Source organism: Sminthopsis crassicaudata, chromosome 3, assembly GCF_048593235.1.
Source record: "Sminthopsis crassicaudata isolate SCR6 chromosome 3, ASM4859323v1, whole genome shotgun sequence".
Classification (NCBI taxonomy): Eukaryota; Metazoa; Chordata; class Mammalia; order Dasyuromorphia; family Dasyuridae; genus Sminthopsis; species Sminthopsis crassicaudata.
Window position 1 is genome coordinate 108223775 of NC_133619.1, and position 21059 is coordinate 108244833.

Consider the following 21059-nt stretch of genomic DNA (forward strand, 5'->3'; position numbering starts at 1 on the left):
TATCATTCCAATTATTTCAAAATCTGTTAGAACAAGAAAAAGACAATCTCAATTTTGTTTCTGGCAGAAGTTAGGGCTCAGGACCAACAATGTTAGACTCTAAACATTATAACTAGTTTGATTACAGCATGGATGCTACTACTGCAGCAGATAGGCTCCCTAGTCTCTGGAATAATTGGAAACAGGAACCAGCAGGTATTGAAAGACTCCTGCTGTGTTAAGTACTGACTGAGAAACAGATTCACTCTTTTCTATGCAGTTGTGTAATAGGACTGATGTACAAAGAGAAAATCCCCAGATGGGTGGATCATCTGTGAGTGATAGAAAGGCAAATAAATTATCAACAAATACTAAGAAAAGGAAAATAATAACCTCCAAATTGACCAGGGAAGTCATTAAAATGGAGACGATTGAAAAATGTAACAGCCAAATAATAAAGTCAAATCATAAAACAATGGGGAGGCTAAGGTCAAACTAATATGTTCATTTTATCTATTGTTTTCAACTTTATCTTGGAGCAAATTTTTTAAAGAGTATCCTATAATAAACAGTGACTTGAACACAAAACAACACCTTCTTGTCATACCAGATGACAAATCTTCAACTTCTACTTTACTAGTAAAAAAGAAGCAAAGTAAAGCATGCAAAGGGAAAGCTTTGTGTTGAGATTGGATCTAAGAGGAACTGGTTTGCAAACAGACACAGGCTCTGCAAATACTGGATATGTCTTTAAAATATTCTGCTAGTGTATCCCAGCCACTACAGCCATACCCATGTATTCAGATAGGATTACTGAAATATGATAGCAATAGTGTAGTCTGGGTATAGTCATGTTTTTCACTTAAACAGTTACAAGATTTAGAACAATCAAATAGAAAAGTAACTTAACAGATTATGAATCTGCCAGTAATCAGGGAACAAAAAAAAAAAATCTCAGTAATCAGGGAACAAAAAAAAAAAAAATCTCCTAAGGAAAAGACGATAACTGTAACAAATTCCAGGCACTTTACTCTGTAAAAGAGCAAAAACTACTTAGGTTTTTATTCAGAGCCCATAATCTTACATGCAAGTATAATGCTACTGGTCTCTTGATTCGCAAGAGCAGTGCTGACCAATAACAGAAAACTGATAACAAATATAAAACTACAACAGTCCAAATCTTTTAAATACATATCCAAGCAGCCTAATGTATCTCAAATGCATCGGGGTATTACTATATTATAGTGGTGTAATTGAGCAATCATAATGGTAATTCCCATTTTTTTTTGCTTATTAATAAACATAAGCAAAATTACTTTAAAATAATTTGAAAGTTTTTGTCTTTTTTTTTTTTTAACCTAAGGGTCAAGCTTCAGTTATCTCAAAATTCATATATTCATTACATATCCACTCTATTCAGAATACTATGTAAAGCCCTAAGGGGTAAAGAGTTTAAATAAGATACACTACCTACATGAAATTTACAGTGTTATTAATAAAATGATTTTTAAAAAAACATGAATCAATAACTAAGGTACACATTAGTACACACATAGGAAATACACTTAAGGAGGTGCCGGACAAAGTGCTATATAACAAACCTAACCTACATAAATAGATTGGGAGTTCCTGGAAATAGCAATATTATCTGATGAAGATTAGTCAGGGAAGATTTCTTAGAGGAGATGGCTTCTGAATTTGGCTTGAAAGAATAGATAGAAACTTATAAAGTGAAAAGAAAAAGGAGCATATTAGCAGTAAAGGGAATATGTGAGCAAAGAAATAAAATCATGATGAGAAGCTCTAGCAATTAAGATAAGCACTACAGAAAGTTCTGAGCCAAGAGGTAGCTGAGGGAAAAGGGGGGATGAGGAGGGACTGAAAGAGAAATCTTGGACAAAGAACAGTGCCTTATGGAGGGAAGACAGATTTCAGAGCAGAGAAAAGTCTATGTATTGAGAGGTTACTACAATAAGAAAGAGTACTGTTGAGTTAGATTCATAAAAGTCGTCTCTTGGGGTAAAGACACTCAAAGAGAGAAACACAGTCTTACACCTTCCTTCTTCATTATTATTGCTAAGTGTAGAATTTAGTTCCCACCTACTAAAGGAGTACATATGCTATGGGTGTTCTCTAAATTTAATCATCCTAGGATAGAGGTGTAGGTATTCTATCCTAGTTAAAACTCTGCAAAGGTATGAAGATTCAAGAGTGAAGAATCTGTTTTTTTGACAGAGATATAAAGTAGCCTATCTTGGCTACAGCATAGGATATATGGCAGGAAGTAGTATCTTAGTATGAGAGATGTCTGGAAAAATAAGGTTGCACTGGAGCAGACATTAAATGCCAACATAGTATTACCCAGTAAGCAGAAAAGAATCAGTAGAGGACTATACCCTGTGTCTCTAGTATCTAGCCATGTCTGGCACAAAGGACTGAAGAGATACATGTTGGTTAATTGATAGCCAGATCGGTACATGAGGAAATTTAATTAAATTTAAATGGATTGAAGAAAAAAAAAGGAATAGCAATTAGGAAGCAAATACAATTATATGGCAAGTAGTACACCAAAACAATAGCCATGGGAATTAAGAGGAACTGTGAGATACAGTAGCTATTTCTGGGATAGAATTAACAACTGGATAACAGTGATTGAAAAGTAAAAGGGGAAAGAATGATCAAAGATAGAACCAAGTTTTTATACATGGGAGACTGGTAAATGCTAAAACTCAGGCAAAAATGTTAAAATCAGGGTGAGTTATTTTAGGGGAAAGACAATATACTAGGTTTTGAATTACTTATGTTTGAGAAGTTTGACAGAAATTTCTGGTGAAAAGATCATAAGATTTTAGGAATCATCTAATGTTTTCTCTAATCTTATAGATGAATAAATTGAGGCCCAGAGAGATTAAATGATTTGCCTAACATCATATTTAAGAAAGGATCAAAGCCAAAATTTGAACCAAGACTGATTCTAAATCTAATTTTCCATCACATGCCTGACTTTTCAGGCAGTTGGGTGTGTGATTCTAGAGTTCAGAAGAACAACCAAGGCTAATGATTATAAAAAAATTTAGGCATTACCTACAATTCATAAAATATCTCCTTTTAACAGTTTTGGCTAAAGGATTCACTAATGCCATCATAAGAAGAAATGCAATAAAATCTGCCAAATAAGAGAATGATACTTTAGTCAATTATCACCCTCACTCCTCAACCTTATAGGCAAAAAACAGGTTACAAATCACAGTGTAGCTGGTTAGCCAATCTATGCTATCATTATTCAAAGAAATTAGAGGACACAATATAGGACATATAAGAGAAAACAATGTTATTTTTCCATAGGAACAATGTTGCAATAAGAATTGAATTCCTGAATAAAAATTCAACACAGTAAGACAGGTTTGTAATGGAAAGGGCCCTAAGGACCCTTACAAACCAACCTCCTCATTATGCAAATCAGGGAAGTAACTGAGGCCCAGAGTCACATAGACACTAAGTTTAACAGACCACATTTGAACTCAGGTCTTCTGATCCCAAAGACATTATTCTTTCCTCTGTACATCAGATGCATCAGATACATCAATATAATCAACAATTTATTTAAAATCAATATAATCAATAATTTATAAAAAAGCAAATTTATAAAAAAATAAAATAATTAAGAACTATGTTATCTTAATAGACAAAATTACTCTCCAAGTTATATATTTCTAGAGCTAAAAAGAATCTTACATAGTATATCTTATCCATCATATGTCAAAGATCATGAAGACATAAAGGTAATAGAATTTAGGACTAGAAAGGACCTTCTAAATGTCATTTAATCCAACCCTACAAATTGCTGAGGCAGAGCTGTCAAATACTTGCCCAAGGTCATACCACTAAGTAATAGTCACAATATTAATTGGAATCTAGTTCTCCTAATCTAGTTTATTCTTTTCCCACTAATCCATACTACCTTTCTTATAAGAGTACTTAAAAATGGATTTAAATAGACTTTAACAATCTGTTATACAATGTTCCCAATGTGCTACAAATGAAAAGGATGGTGACATCCTTACTGTAATGTCAGAATTTTTACCTTGATGATTTTCCTGTAATCAAAGGCTAAATGGATATGAGAAGAATATCAATATAAACTTAGATGCCAGAAATACTTTTACCTTTTCTATTCTAAATCAGATTATAATAACTGGTGATAAAAGCAAAAACTTCTGTCTCATACCCTAACTCCCTATGGAAGCTAATATGGTCCCCTGACTATCACTAAACATTGTTGCTGAAAAATAGAAATACCAAAATCTGGTTATACTGAGTTATTTTACATAATAATGAAGGTAAGGAAGATCATATTCCTACTCAATCTGATTACTGACTGGCCTAAATGGAGTAAGAAATGGAAGAAAAGTGTCTTTCTGAAGCTTTTCCCAAAATAGTTTTTTTCTAAAATATAAAGAGAATAACATCATTTTTTTTTCTTATGTTAATTGTGATGTTTCACATGCTTGGTTTAACTAAACTACTATCTTGGATTGAAGGTTACTGGGACATTGCCTTAAGCTATGCGGAGAAAGAGCATGGGACTGAAACTGTGATTGAGAGGACAGATATTTCCCCATCATAACAGATGATGCTGCAAGAATTGCTGGAGTTCATAGGAGTGTTGCTGCCGGCATCATCTGGGAGACCATAATCCACAGGGAGCATTCTTTTTAATTGTTCAAAGCACAGATCTGAGCTTCCAAAATTGGTTTGCCTGAATAGCACCATGTTTAAATGGTTATAACTGAATGCAACACTTTTTCAATTCACTGAGGTACAAAGTTAACTTTTTGTTAAGGTAAGAAATCAAAATTGTTTTACCTTGATATATAATGTTTCTATAGCTCCTAAAATAAACCTGTATTTGTTAGTGTTTAATGTAATTGTGAGAACAAGCAGGTTTTGTTTCTGTCTTTCAGTAACAATAATTAGTAATTGTTTTTTTCAAGTTTAAATACTAATTGATCCATTTTATTCATTATAAAAAAGTGAGAAATGTATAAATTGCAATGATCCATTTATCACATTTTCTAGCTCTATGTCCATAAAAAGATCACTTAACTTACATCACCCTGTACCTCGTTGAAAATAAAGAGTAACATAATCTGCAATAAAATCCTCACTAGATTATTATAAGGAAAGTTTATTGTATACCTTAAACCACTAAAAGAAATTATTTTATTATTATCCTAAAAGGATAAGGACTAGATCTGTGATTTCAGTGACACAGGGACTCTCAAATACAGAACCTTCCTCTTCCAATGCAGGTTGGCAAATTTTCTGCAAAAATTTCTTAGGGAGATGCCTAGAGCATTGAAAAATTGTGATTTTCCCAGGGTAACACACCAGTATATCTCAGAAACAAGATTTAAACCCATAGTTTAAAGCTTCAAGATTAGTTTCTTATCTACCACATCATATTCCCTTTCAAAGCTAGGGAAGGCCAAAAGGAATCATGATTTAATTTTAGAAGTTACAATGACAATAACAATAATTTCTATCAGGTATCTAAATTAAAGGCAGAATAAGCTCTTTTTTTGGTCTTTTTCTAATAGGTAAATTTAAGTTTGACATTTTAAAGAATGTTCTTGAATTTTATAACCAAAACTTATTGTTTTTGAAGGAAAACCCATTGAAGTAATGTTTTTATATATAAGCTAGAAACTCAACATATGTATAATTTGTAGAGTAATATAAAAATGAACAGAAGACCTTTGATCAAGAGCTATAAGGGAACTCAGAGGCTATACAATCCAACTCTTTCATTTACAGTTGAGAAAAACTCAAAATGCTAAGTGACTTGCTCAAGATAGTACACAGACTAAGCATCAGAGACTTGGACTTAAATGTAAGTCCCAAAGCCTATACTATCCACATAGTACTAGGCTGCTTTCCTACAGTACCTGGGTTTTACACAGTGAATGTACACGTTGTTCATGCAGGTCAGTGCCTTCAGAGTGGATACATAGAATGCTTTTGTGATCCCAGGCTTCCAATGTGAAAATTGTTTCAATGACATGGACATATGACACAGAAGGACATTAAATCACAGCTCAGAACTAAATCCTCTTTGTTTCCATTTGTCACTTGAACCTTCTATAAAGGGGTTCCTGCAGAATATCATGTTGCTACATATTTGAAAAGCCCTCAGCATGTAGCTTCTCATACACAGAGCCACAGAGCCACAGATTAGTTGCATCCTTTGGGTCAGAAAACAAACTACCATTAGTTTTTTTTTGTTTTTGTTTTTGTTTTTGTTTTTGTTTTTTTTTGTTGTTGTTGTTGTTGTTTTGGTTTTTTTTTCCCTTGAGAAAGGCTCTAGTATAAAGTACTACAAATATATCTTGTCAGTTTGAGGAGGAATGGGCAGGGCATTTCTTATTTTTCTTTGTTTGTTTGTTTTTTTGTTTGTTTGTAAGGGAGGAGGCTTCATTCATTCTATGCATCCTTCACATTTCCAATCAGAACTAACTGAAGTTTTCTCAGTTTGAACACAGCTCATTCACTGAATAGTGATTGCTGTTGTCCTGTTCTAAAAATATGTTTGTTTTCTAAATCAATCATCTATCATGATTCTCAGCAAGGTTTTTTACCTACTGCAGCTTAGACATGAATTATACAAGTTTCCTAAAAAGTATGAGCGTAGTATTTGTAAAGCTCATTAAAAAATATATCTGGTTAGTACCAATAATTCATGTCTAACAGAGGCAGTCAATGAATTTCAGCATTAAAAACAAAACATGACTAATGCTAGCATGGGGGAGAAATAGACTAAAATCCACATGTTTTGGAATGTAAAACGGTGGTTCTAATACATATTATTTGCAAAAGACCAAAGATGAATTTTTAAGACACAATTTGGAAAATGATTCAATAGTAATTCCCCTAAAGATCAAAGCAATATCCTGCCTTTTTATGTTAATACTATAGCCTTTTGGACCCCTGAGGTCCCTATCTTATTTAGGTTAGCATCTGGCTTAATCCTTATCACAAAAGTACAAACAATTGGCAGTCTCTGCTCAGGAGACACAGCACAGAGGTGATTCTGGTCAATATTGGCAAGCATGTGTAACCTATATTGAGTAGCCAGAATCACAGGACAGCAAACTGATCCATTTTAGCTCACACTCCTTCAGTTACATCTCCATATTTTCTTCCTTCTTTTCAAAATATGGACAAAATTAATTCCCAAGCTTTAAAGGACACTGATTTGGGGAAAGAGGGCAGCTAGCATTCTTACAAAGCCTTTAGTTCACATTTAAGCGGCACCTGCGATACCAGCATTATACAAAGCACTCTACTTTTCAAATCTTTAAGAAAGCACTTAATTTTCAGGACTGATTTCCTGAAATCTAAGAGCTTATGAAGGCTTCACTGTTTTCATACAGATCTATGCAGAGTGTGCCAGATCTTCCCTGTCTGTGATGGCATTCATTTGGAGGTGAATCCCAAATTTCTATCACTGGCTTTCCTATTTCCGACTAAAATAAATATTCTCCAAGAATAAGGCCTGAAGATTAGGAGAACAAGAAAGAAGGCAAAGTAACTAGAAGAAGGAGAGCTATATGCAAATATCAGCTGAATGACAATTCTTCCTACCATTTACAATGGAAGCTTAAAGATTGAAATACTCCACAATCCATTAGTTTCTCAGTACCCAGTAAGGGATTAAAGCATTTCTTAATCAACTGCTAAAGCACTAAAGAAGGCCAGAAAATGGATTTTAGCCAAGCTGGGTATTACTAAAATGTTCAGATGATCAGATAAGCATAAATACAGTTAGAGAAAAAGTCAAAATATTATTGATCAAATCTCCAAGGGACTCTAAATTTCATCTTCTTTCCCCTATGTGTTAAAAAACCAGTTTTAAGTGAACTTTCAAGGAGCTAGTCAGAATTCCAAGGCAGCTAAGTGGCTCAGTGGATAGAGCACTGGACCTGGAGTCAGGAAGAGTGAATTTAAACACAGCCTCTGACACTTCCTAGCTCTGTGATTCTGGGCAAGTCATTTGAACTCTACCTTAATCCACTGGAAAAGTAAATGGCAAAAAACTCCAGTATCTTTGCCAAGAAAACTCCATGGACAGCATTTGCATGCTATGGTCCATGGGTTTGAAAAAAGTGGGATATGACTGAACAACAAATACAAAACTTCTACCTGGGAGTAGCTTGATGCCTTTGCTCAAGTAATTCTAAGATGATTAGTACAAAAAGATTGGAAAACACTGACCATTTTTTGTTAGTGTCATACTGTCAAAATATAATGAGAGTATTTTCAATTCCTCAATATTAGCTAATTTTTAAAAGATGAAGAGAAGGATTTTTTAATAGCTCTCCTCTACATAGTGGCTAAGACAGAAAAGTTAGATCCATGATTTAAGGAACACATATTAGGCAGAATGATGTGCTGGAATGCATGCCGAATCTGTAGTGATTTACATTTGTATTCTGAAACTACCTGTGTGACTTTGAACAAATCATTTTATTTTCTTGAGGTCTTTCTTAGTTTTCATATTTGTGAAATCAAGGGTGTGGGCATGTACATGAAATCAGACTATGATGGTTAAGAACCCCATGCCCTTCCACGTTTGAATTTTAAATCCTATGAACCTTAAATAATCCTATAGTTATAGTAACCACTAAATGAATTCCCTGCATTTGCAAAGGTTGGTAAGAGAGAACAGTAAAAATAGAGTAGGTAGTGAGGTAGCTCAAAGTATATAGTATCTGAAATTTGGAGTAGAAAAGAACTGAATTCAATTCCATAACAAAAACTTATTATCTAAGTGACAGTAGGCAAATAATTTAACTTTTCTCTGTATTTGTGCCTGGAAAATGGTTATAAAATAGCATCCACATCTATTGTGAGGGTCAAATTAGATAACATGTTAAGTGCTTTACAAACGTTATAATGCTCTATAAATGTTTGGCTGTTAGTATACTGGGTTAGTTGAGGCTTTTCTTTCCCATTATTACTCTTGTCATGTATCTTCCTTTTAATCCAGGCCATAGTTGAATTAGCAATTTCAATTTTTAATGAATCTTGGTATAGGTGAATGAAATATAAAACAAAAACAAAATGTCAATCACAGAAATGTATCTTTCTTATTCTGTGTCTCTGATGACTGACAGCCCAGTGGTTTTGTAGCAAACAAAGGCAAAAAAGCAAGTATTCTTCATCAAATGAAATGTTTGACAGATTTAACAGCTTTCTGAAATAAAAACTGATGAAATCTCAAGTAGCAAAGTGTATCTCCTAGATACATTAGAGATTACATTTCAACATTTGAAGTTTACTTCTTTAGACAGATGCAGATTTTTTAAGGCAGTTGCAGAAAAAAAAAAACTCTACCTATAGCTTTATCACTTGTATAAAGTTGAACTCATGCAATTTTAGGTGTAGGAAATCATAGAATTGGGCTACTTACTGGGGAGTGTAAGTACAGACCTAATTATGCTCCTTGAAACCTTGTCACTAGATAAAAATTCCTTCAAAACTTGAACTATATTTTATAGATCAGATCACTGAAATGTACCAGAAACAAACTAAACATTTATGTCACATCATACAATTGGAGTTGAGGAAGAGAATTTTTTTAAGTAACTGGGGCTAAATGACTAATGATAAAAAAGATTTTTAGATATTACTCTTAGAAAAAATATTTTTGAACCTAATCTCATGGATCCAGTTGATTATTAAGACGTTTTATTTTTCATCCCAGATGTACTAACTCATTAACTAATCTTTATATATTTGAGTTTAAGGGTTTTTTTTTTCCAAATATAACATTTCAAATGAAATTATGGTGTTATTTATACTGTTAACTCCAGTGGCTCCTCTTTTAAGAAAAAAAGCATGCATATATAACATTGAAAATTCAATGCTGACAGGCAAATTTTAATAATACCACATTCTATGTAGTGATATCTACAAGTATGACAATAGCAAGGTGACTAAACATATGTTTACTGATAAGGGAAAGAACAATTTATAGTGTTTCTCTGCAGAATTAATGGCAACTAAAACACAAAGTGAATGTGTGGAATATTTTATCCATGAAAAATACTTTTTCACCACTCTTACAAGCTACTGAAGTTGTAAATAAAAAGGAATATCTACTATTAAAGAAAAAAGCCACTTTTCAACTTTTGTTAAATCTCTATATCAGTTATTGTTGTATCTATCTGAATTTTGTAGAAAAATGATCACGTTGAAAGGAGCTGGAGTCACCTAACAAACTATCAAGAAAAGTTCATAATGTCCTTTAGCTCTATAGAAAGTGACAGAAAGGGTGAATGGATGATTATCCCTCCCTGAGTGGTCCTAAAGCATTATTCTAACTACCAGGCATCTTTTATTGTTGTTGCTGTTTTCCAAATGGGTTTCCCAGTGGATGCAGTGACTCTACATATATATTTGGTTCTTAACCAAGGGGTAGACTGACAATGGAAAAAGTTATTCTAAAAAGCCCAATAGTATTATTTAGAATTACATGTGTACAGATTATCGATGAAAGAGTCTTCAAATGCCCTTTTTATCAAACTCCCTTTTATTGTCTGTCTCTTCCTAAGACTGCAAAGCCTAGACTACTGCATATAGTTCTACTTTAGATATTGTTCTGACATTAATTTCCTCTGCATTTTTAATTGGTAGACATGCTTTGGTTGCTATCCTAAACATCACTTCCACAAAACATCTCATTCATTTCACCCCCCATATGTCATTCTGCTACAGCAGTAAATATCTTGACGCACTTTGAGATTGCTGAAAAATGAACATGCATAAATGTAAGATACTATCTGTGGCTTAGTCTGAAGAATTCTAATTTACCTCTTTTAGACTATGAACTTAAGCACATTGATTGTTTCCACAACCTATGCACTTGGGTATATCACACACACACGCACACACACACACACACACACACACACACACACACACACACACACATACACAACTTTTGCAGTCTCCTAAATTTTACATGTACAAGAACATTTGATACCTTAACACACACTACACTGGATGGTGGCAAAATAAGTAAAAAGTTATGGTCCTGCAGTGTTTTGCTCAGTATTCTCGTCCTTGAAAAATTTAATCTGATTGTTGGTATATTCAAAACTAAACACCAATGGAATTCACAGAGGTTGTCCACATACTTTACCTGTTGTCAAATGTAAATAGGTCACTGTTTTCCTATCTTTAACAGCTGTTGTTTATACCTAAGAAAGCACACTAGGGCCAAGAAAATTAATTCCCCAATTGCTGTCAACTGAGTTAGGGAACAGCAATAAACAGCTTACTGTAAAGCCTCTAGCTACAATAAAACTGCTGTCAATAAAGCCTTGCTTGTCGAGTTTTGCTGTGCAAGAAGAATGGGTTCTTTGGAAATGAACATATGAAAGGGAAATAGCTGATATCTGCCTATGTCAATATATGATAAGGAATGATATTCCAATCTTTTAACTATTATATATATATATATATATATAATTATTACATTATATGTATGTATACAAACATACATACAAATAATGTACATATATATTTACTTTCATTTCTAAAAGAAGTTAAATATATGTATGGTTTGTCATTCCCACTCTTAATTATTAACCTTAGTAGAATAACTCCCTGAAGATTTTGTGGTCCTACACAGCAACAATCTTTCTTTTTCTTTTTAAAATAAATAATATCCACCAATGACCTAGGTTGTGATAAAGATTTGGTTTAATTTAAGCTGATAGGGAGTAAGAATTTACAATTACTAAAGACTGCAACCCCTGAAAATATAGTATTCTAAACAAATGCAGTTGCCTGAATTGTTTTCAAGAAAAGTGGAAGTAGGCATTGGTAAAAATTGATTTACACATTCAAATGTACACTGTCTACACTATTTACTAAAAGGGTGGGGGAGGGCAGAGAGCTAGTAGATGTCTCTATATTAAGATTTTACCCATGTTGACAAATCTCAGGTGCTGAGCTCTTGATATTTATTCAGTAAAAATGAATAAAATTTTACTTCTTTTGCCCAAGAATCTCTCATTTTTGTGACTTAGCTCATTTAGAATTCTGTCCCAAAGAGATATCACCACAGAGAGTAATCAAAGAATTTTAAAGGCAATATTTCACAGGTATACACTATTACAAGTACCTGAGAAAGTTGGATTTTTTAACCTAATCTTGACTAGACTCTAAATAACTAATCCTTATCATTCACATATCCCATAATTTGCATGAAAGGTAGGGAACTAACTTAGAAACTAAAAAAACTGAAAACTGAACCAAAAAAAAAAAAATCTCATCAACAAACCACCAACAAACAGAAAAAAAAAGGTACCTTTACCCTTTGTAAAGTATGAATACAAACCATCAAGTGAGCTTAATAAGTGCACATAGCTACAATATCATTTATTCTTTATATACCACACCATAAAATGCCACATGTAAGTAAACATGTTTAAAATGTTTTCAAACTTGATTTTTTCTCTATTTACTCTCAAATCTCCTACATCCCAATTTTCCTACTATATATGAAAACTTCCATCAAAGGTGTATAAAGCAAATCCCATTTTAATAGCTTTTATCATAATTATGAGATGCAGAAAAGCCACATTTCAAAAGCCAAATGGTTACCAAAAAGAAAAAAAGAAAAGAAGAGTAGTGACCAAACAGCTTCACAGAATATTCTTAATGCACCTGATTCCAGTTAAGATTATTACTTGGCACACTATTTGAAAGACTACATCATAAGAATCAGTATTCTCATGACTCTGAACTGGAAAAAAGAACTCCTGAGATTGAACAGAAAAGCTGAGTTTCTCAATCCTTCCCAGAAATGCATTTGGTTTTTAAGTCACTTCACTAACACCAACATGGAGGAGAAAAAGTAGGATAAGATTTATTCTTGTCAGAGTTCAATGTATGAACCTGGCCAAAAAATTTAATATGTGTGTGTGTGTGTGTGTGTGTGTGTGTTATACACACACAAAATATAGGAGTATATGGAACTCCTTATTGAAAAAGTCAAATAACTTCAAGAAAAAAAGAAAAGAAAAAGTCTATATTATTATTACTATTTTACATGAAAACTGATAAAGTTCCATTAGTAACTTTCAAGGTGTTGATTGAAAATATAGTCTCACTTTAGAAATAAACAATTTGTATTGAAATAAAAGCTTTTCTTTTATTTCACTACAAATTACTATCTAATGCAAGTCCAGTCTCATAACTAATGCTTTAAATTTTTTTTTTAATTAGTGGCTTTTACCAGAACTGAACAGTTCAGATCTCAAAAGCATCCCTTTAGGAAAGGTCTTCTAACTTTAATATGGGAAGGACAGGTCTTGCTAACTTAGTCTAGGCTGCTTCCTGTACTTTCTTCAGTGAAGTTTGGTTTTTATTGAAGTCAGCATTTTTGTTGAACACAAACTTATTTGGTAGTTTTGTAACTAAACCCCTCTATGTTTTATTCTTGAGATTTTGTGGGCTTTAAAATAATACTCTTTAATACACCATATAGGGAAATTGTTTTTTGCTGTTTTTTTTTAATTATATAAGATTAAGCATATCTAATGTTTCCAATTTATCTCAAGGGTCTCATTGTTAGTATGACACCTCTAAGTCTTTCCAGAACCAAAAATTGCTTGGAAGGTCACATTGCCCGCAGGTTAGGGTTAAGCTGGGGGTAAAAAGGACCCCCTTCCTTTGCAGACCATACGCTTTGTGCTAACTAGCATTCACGCTTGCTGGTGTCCTGCCTCCTTCTCTGAACTATCTCTTTTGGACACTTCCAACAAATGAAGGCAGACTCCATCCATAAGAAGGTCACAACACCAGAAGCAATATGGACCTGATGTTGGAAACCTAGAAAGTTGGTGCAGTAAAAGCTAAGCAAAAGGAGCAAAGATGAGAACTTAAATACTGGTCGCTCCAGTGCAGCTATCATTAAATAAAAGGTTTCTTTGGCTGTAGTACCAGCTTGATCCTTCCCTCCCCCATCTTCTATCTACTGCAGGATTGGCACCTGGCCAGCACCCACGATACAGTACCCTAGTGCCATCTACAGGCTATTATTGACATTCTAATTTAGTGGCAACAGACAAGCACCAGTGAAATAAATTAGACAGCGCTGCATTTAAATCTTTATTAACAAGGAATTATTAGACCTAAGAAAATCTAATGCTGGATTTGGTTGAAATATGAGTTTCTCAGCCTCTTAATTCCTCTTCATATGGCACATTTCACAGTTTTAAATGAGTTATGACAGATCACTTAGGCATTACTAAGATGAGAAAATATTTACAATGGACTTTTTTTTCCTGCATAAATCAGTTATAATGGATTGAATGTATTACTTTTTTTTTATAGTGTACTTTGGCCATTGTTAAAAAATCTGCAAAATCCAACTATTTACTACCCACTTTACCATATTACAAGATGATTTGCAATCAAAACAGAGGAAGACTTCCTATATGGCTTAGTTATATCCTACCCACAATCATGTGCTCGACAGCTGATGTACATTTAATATTCTGCTATCTTGGTGAAGGAAAAAAAAATTAACCCCTTTCACAATCATAGTTTCAGCACACTGCAAACTAGCCAGACCTTCAAACATCACTCACAACTTGAAATCTGAAGGTGACTTTTTAGATCTGAAAAGTAACATGAAAAAAAAAAAAAATCTTGAAGCAGTCAAATTGGGAACTCTGAAAGTAGAATTTGGCATTTCAGGTCAGTCTTTCTTCTTCAGCAAACACTTATCTTGGGACAATTTTGAACAATTTCCTCCTTTCATCTTTCAACATTTGAGGGAACCAGGGAAGTTAAAAATTATATTTCTCAGGCCTCAAAAATTTCAAAGCCATTCTACAAATTCTTGACTGAGCCCCCAGAGGAATTTTTTTAAAGAAAAAAAGAAAAAGGGGTCAAGTTTTTTTTCTTTTCTTTTTTTTTTTTTTAATATAACTAAGCTAAAATTAGACTGAAACAAAAGACACATTAGCACTTTAATACTGGTTGACTGGGCACTTGTATGCAGTACTTATAGACCAGTAAAAGTGCTCGTTTACCTGTCTGGTGTGTAAGGGGCCCTTTGTCTTGAAGCCTCCTTGGGAACTGCACTCTGAGGCACTGAAGTGGTCTGAACTAGTGGAAGATCGTTTCGAAAGGGTGTCACAACCCCCAACAAAGGTGTTGTCCAGGGGAAGTTCCTGAATCACATGGTGCTTTTTCACTGAGATTGGAGTGTCTGGTTTGAGATGAAAAGCAGATTGTGGAGAGGCAGATTTGTAATGCTTAGCTAGGTCTGGGCTGTTGGGCTTGAAGGTTGTAGGTGGTGCTGGGCCCCAATCAAATCTTCCTATACTTTGCTCCTCCAGCTCTGCTGGCAGGCTAATGGTCCCGTTGATAGGTTCATGGACCGCATCATCAGGTTTGGACTCCTCAATGGTAACAAAGTTCAAAAGTGAACTCTTAGGTGACTTCCTTTTCTTCCTTTTCTTTTTCTTGTTCTGTTTGTTCTCCTGGTTAGGAGACATCCACTCGGCACCTTGCTTGCTTCTCTGAGCCGCCTTGAACCTAGATGCATGGCGACAGCGAACCAAGACCGTGACAAAGATCACCACTATGACCACCATGGCCCCTGCCACAATGGCAATCATGATCGTAAGATAGTCTTCGTTTTGATAGGGTTGACTACTGTCCCCTATGTTCCTGTCCAAGGGGGTCTCCATAGTCCTCCGAATCAAGTCATAAATATAGGATGCATTTCCTGCAGTGTCATTGACATACAGGAAAACTAGCACAAGGGTATGCAAAGACTTAGGATACCCCAGATCACTTATGTTGACTACTAAACGGTGTAGCCCCACATCTGTAGGAGCTGGTTTTTCTTCCAAAGTAATGTTGCCTGTCACTGGATCAATACGGAATAAGCCTTTGTTGTTCCCACTGACTATTGTATATTTAAGTTCAGCATTCATTCCAGTGTCAATGTCCACAGCAAACACTTCTGCCACCACTGAGCCAGGGATGGCTGAAAGTGGTACCAACTTGAAAGAAGTATTAGAAGGTGGGTAGATGACAACAGGACTATTGTCATTGACATCCATGACATTGATGGTAACCTTGGCAGTGGAGGAACGGGGTGGTTGCCCTCCATCAATGGCCTTGACATCAAAGGTATAGGAGCTCTGCTGTTCTCGGTCAAAGGAGACATTTGACTTTATAACCCCAGAGTAAGGATCCAACACAAAATTCTCGTTGTCGTTCAGGATGGAAAGGGTCACAGCTTTATTCTCCCCGGCATCTGCATCTGTAACCGTGATCACCCCGACCGTACTATACTTTGGTAAGTTCTCAGATACAAAGAACTGAAAGTGATTATGAGTAAACTTAGGACTATTATCATTCTCATCCAGCACAGTCACTATCACAGCAGCTTGACTCTGCAGGGGAGGGGTCCCATTGTCCCTAGCAGTGACAGTAAAAATGAACCTTTCTTGCTCTTCCCGGTCAAAAACTCTGGAGGCCGTCAGGACCCCTGTCTTTCTGTCCAGATCAAAGAAGGAGGCATTGGGTCCAAGCTGATAAACAATGTCTGCATTTTTCCCACTGTCTTCGTCTGTGGCACTAATAGTTGTTAAGTATAGCCCCCGTCGGTTGTTTTCAGAAACTGACAGCTCAATTACAGGCTGGCTAAAAATTGGAGGGTTGTCATTTTCATCCTCCAGCTTAACTCTTACCAGGGCAGTCTGGTTCAAACTGGGCTTCCCAGAATCGGAGGCAACAATTTTAAAGCTGAATTCTTTGGTGCCCTCATAGTCCAACAAGGAAGAGGTCTCTAACAAATACTGGTTGTCGTAAACTGCCTTCAAGTGAAACGGGACCTCTCTTTCAATGAAACAGATCACTTTGCCATTCACATCTGTGTCCTTATCTGAAACTGTAATTAGGGCAATCTTTGTATTGACGGGATCTTTCTCAGATAAGTACACCGTGCCATTGATGGGACTTATAATGTACCTGAGGTCTATATTGGGAGGATTATCATTTACATCAGTGACATTAATAGTAACCGTGGCCCGGGCAGGAGTGGAGCTCCCATCACTAGCCAGCACTGTCACTTTGTGAATGGCAGTTTCTTCTCTGTCTAAGGACCTCTGAACTGTTATCAGCCCTGTAGTATTATTTAAAGCAAAGAGTCTTTTGGTTGCAGGGGCAACTTGGGCACCAAAAATATATCGGATTTCTGCATTGCTTCCTATATCTGCATCAGTGGCATGAAGCTGAATGACAGAAGTACCTACAGGGGCATTTTCTGGAATATGAACCTCCACCTGACCCTCTTTAAACACTGGCCTGTTGTCATTAACATCACTTACTGTGACTTGCAGAATGGCTGTGCTGGATTTTTGAGGAGTGCCTCCATCTTCCACTTTGATTTTCATCACATAGGTATCTTTCTGCTCTCTATCCAAGTTTTGCTGGACAATTAATTGGGGCCACTTCTCTCCTTCCGGCGTTTCCACGATGTCCAACCCAAATACACTCTGCCCATTTAGCAATTCATAGTGCTGCACACCATTGACACCTGTGTCAGGATCTGTGGCTGATGGGATTGGAAATCGGCTGTTGATCAAAGTGTTTTCCGGAATGGAGATATTGATGACAGGAGAGGGGAACATCGGTGCATTGTCATTGGTATCCTTTACGATTATTTTTATTTTGATCAGTCTAAAGAAATCATTAGGGAGAATCACCACTTCAAGTTCAAAGAAACATTCATTCTCTTCAGCATATGAAGCTCCAGCACAGAGTTTTTCTCTGTCTATTCTATTAGAGGTGGTAAAGATTTCCCCAGTGCTACTGGACACTTTGACCAAAGGGGCATCCCCAGCTTTAGAAACCAGTCTGTAGACGAGGCTGGCACTGGTCCCTGTGGCAGCATTGATGTGAGAAATGTTCAGGTCCTTTGGTATGTTTCCTATGGGCACATTTTCAGGCAGCTCCTCTCTTATAGTGTAAATAAGTTCTTGGGCTATAGCAGAATCCAGCCTTAAACAGGCAATCAGAGCAGCCAACAGGTAAAAATCCCTCAGGTCCATGATAATGTATTTATTTTCTTTTTCTGGATTTTAGGATTTAAAGGTTTCCTCTGAGGAATGGTGCACAACTTGCAAGAGAAGGCGTACATGGATTGTAGGATGCATTACATCTCATTTCTAATTTGGAAACAGCAACTGTCAACATAATCATAGAGACAATATTATTTTTTAGTAAATAAAAACACATCACAAAACATCACAGCACATTTTTCATTGCACAGCTGTAAACAGACCATTTCTTTCCTGCCAATTCACAAGTTTACTCTATGGAAGAAAGCACAAATATCTCTGCTTGTTGCATTTGCAAAGAGAAAATGAAATTAGCTACTTCTGAATGGAGGTTAGCCACAGTTTCTACATGTACTACCCTCATCCTTCCCTAGCACACTGTGCAATTCATAATTGAGCATCCCTTCTCCTTCCCCTCCCCCTTTCTTAATGCTTTCCCAGTTTTTTAGGTACAAGTGAAAACCTTAAGTACTTCTCCAAGCTTCTGTCTAATTGCACTGTCAGATGTCGCATGCAATAGATTCTCTTCTATGCACACTGAGTCATCTTTCTTCTAAAAAGAGTATCTCACACATACACACACCCACCCCAACCCCAGTCCTTCATATACCTTCTAATGCTATCTTAGTGGGAAACAAGCATCCGGACATGCTGCTGCAGCGGCAGCCACTAGTCACTAGCTACTTCATAGTCCTTCTACCTAAAAGGATAACAAGAAGACTTACAGTTTCTTCTAAGGAGCTGTTTTATTTTCATTTGTTCAATACTTCCCATCAATTTAAATAAACACATTAAAACTTTTATTTTAAAATTCAATAATCTAAAGAAATGCTTCCGGAGGGGGAGGGGAGAGATACAGCTCAAGTTAACCGCAGATATCATACCGAAGAAAAGGCGCAAAATCCTTCTAATGAGGATTTAAAATAAATAAATAAATAAAGCTTTAGTTTCTTCCCACTCTTCTCTCCTCAGATATTACTAACAGCTGCCATACATAAATACTGCAGACTAATAATGCAGGTAAAAAAGCCTTTCGCTTAGATGCTCTCCTAACTGCAAATTAAATGGGTGCAAGCCTCCCGGCAGCTAGATACTTCAGTGGAACTGGTCAGTTCCTAAACACTAATCTTATCTGCATTAAGCTGCACGGTAGCTGATGCTCCTGATTAGTTCCAGCAGAGTGATGCAGGTACGGATGCAGATAAAGCCGAGTAGGTGAGCTCTCTCACTACCATCCCCAGAATCACATTCCTGTTCTACACTGAAGACACAGATACACATTACATTTAAAAGCAAATTTTAAAATTGTGCATGTGAAACTTTATACTTACGTTAGTTCTCGCTCTACCTTTCTCGATATGCTGCAGTTTGCAATGATTTGTTCCAACACAATGCATCTGGTAGCACCAGTTTGGGGAGAATTCACAAGCAGCAAAACGTTTCCTTCTTGAGAAATGTGTTGCTTCGGGCTGGCAAATTAGCAACTCCGGAGAACAAATTCACAGATTTGTCGTCAGTCATTCTCTCCACATTTTGCCTCTGTTACCCACAGGATATAGGAGCTCCTTGTATTGAACACACACACAACATCCAGTAGCACTTCTTCAGCTCAGAGATAATTTCCACTGTGGACTGCATACCATTACCATCCGTGTATTAACACTGGCTTAAGTCTGTAACTTCTAGTTGGAAACGTCAGAGTTGGAACGACGGTGATTCTTTCCTTTCTCGGGGTGGCAGTTGCCCAAAAGGAAAATCCAATCGCTTTAAAGGTTTTTGCACTAGAAAGATTCTAAAGCTGTACCTCTCTTCTTGTTTCTTTTCTCTCTTTCCTTTTTTCTTTCCCTCCTTCTCTGTCTTTCGCCTCTCTCTTTCTCTCTCTCTGTCTCTCTCTCTCTCTCTCTCTGTCTCTCTCTGTCTCTCTCTCTCTCTCTCTCTCTCTCTCTCTCTCTGAACTGAATTTCTTGATATAACTCTCAATAAGCCCAAAGGGAGGGTGTGAGCAACGCTAGGCCCCACCTCTTTTGCACCTGATTGGCCTGTGTCTTGCAGTGCGGGCGGCCGCAGCTAGGCAGAGAGGGAGGGGGCCGCTGAATAAGGACTCTGACTTGTCTCTTTGCCTCCCCCCTCCCAATCTCTCCCCATTGGCAGCCTCTAAAACCCGGAAAGATGGAACATACGCACTGGAGAAAAGGCGGGGGGTTGAGGGTGGGGGGAGGACAGGAGACGGGGACGGGGGGAGGGGGGAAAGAACTAACCTAGGATTTTAGGGGAAAGCACTAGGCATGCTCCGCAGGTTTGAGTAGCAAGTAGGAAGCTTTTGCCCTAGCCTAGCAAGCAGGGACTTAGGTCAGCGAAGTCTAAGTGAGGGTTGGGGAAGAGAGGAGGGGTAGGATGCTGGACCATAAGTCCATGATGTGCAGAATGGCTAATGGCCTGTAGGCTGGGAAGGTTGGGGAGGACTGCAGGCGGTGGCTGGCGGCGGCGGCGGCGGCGGCGGCGGCAGCTTCAGCAGCAGCACCATTTTTGGATAATGCTGAGAGTGAGAGGGGGAGCGCGGGGAGCTGGGCGCTGGGAGTACGCGCTACTCCGACTCAGAGACATGTTCCGGTGGAACCCCTAGCTCCCCGCCCCATAGCTCGACGGGCTACGGGAAGCTGCCTTTTGGAAAGGATTAGAGCAAAGTGGGGGCATGCCTGCCTGCTCCCATGTTGCACTCGCTCGTCTTAAATGGAAGGGCAAGCGTTCCAGGTCACCCTCACCGACTTGGATGAGGATGGAGGAGCCTGGGGCAGGAGAAATTCTCAAGAATTCTTTGTATCTTAAAGGGGACGGGGGAGGGGGAGATGTGTGGGAGAACATGCAACATGAGTGAAGATATGCGAAGCACATATATTTGTCGAGATGACAGTCTGGGGGCTG

General features: G+C 36.8%; 1 protein-coding gene across 9 annotated transcripts in view; it reads right to left on the bottom strand.

Annotated features, from left to right (window-relative positions):
* The window catches only part of PCDH9 (protocadherin 9), a 1054104-nt gene extending 1034014 nt beyond the window's left edge, over positions 1-20090 (bottom strand). For 4 of the 9 annotated variants that reach the window (XM_074299223.1, XM_074299222.1, XM_074299220.1 and 1 more), the window contains exons 1-2: positions 19469-20090; positions 15093-18263 (exon numbers count right to left, since the gene is read on the bottom strand). In XM_074299223.1, coding sequence (XP_074155324.1) covers positions 15093-18128 — 3036 coding nt within the window. In that variant the 5' untranslated portion in view covers positions 18129-18263; positions 19469-20090. The remainder of the gene's footprint in view (positions 1-15092; positions 18264-19468) is intronic. The other 5 variants (XM_074299226.1, XM_074299227.1, XM_074299228.1 and 2 more) reach the window with 2 other exon arrangements.
* Between the last annotated feature and the right edge of the window lie 969 nt (positions 20091-21059).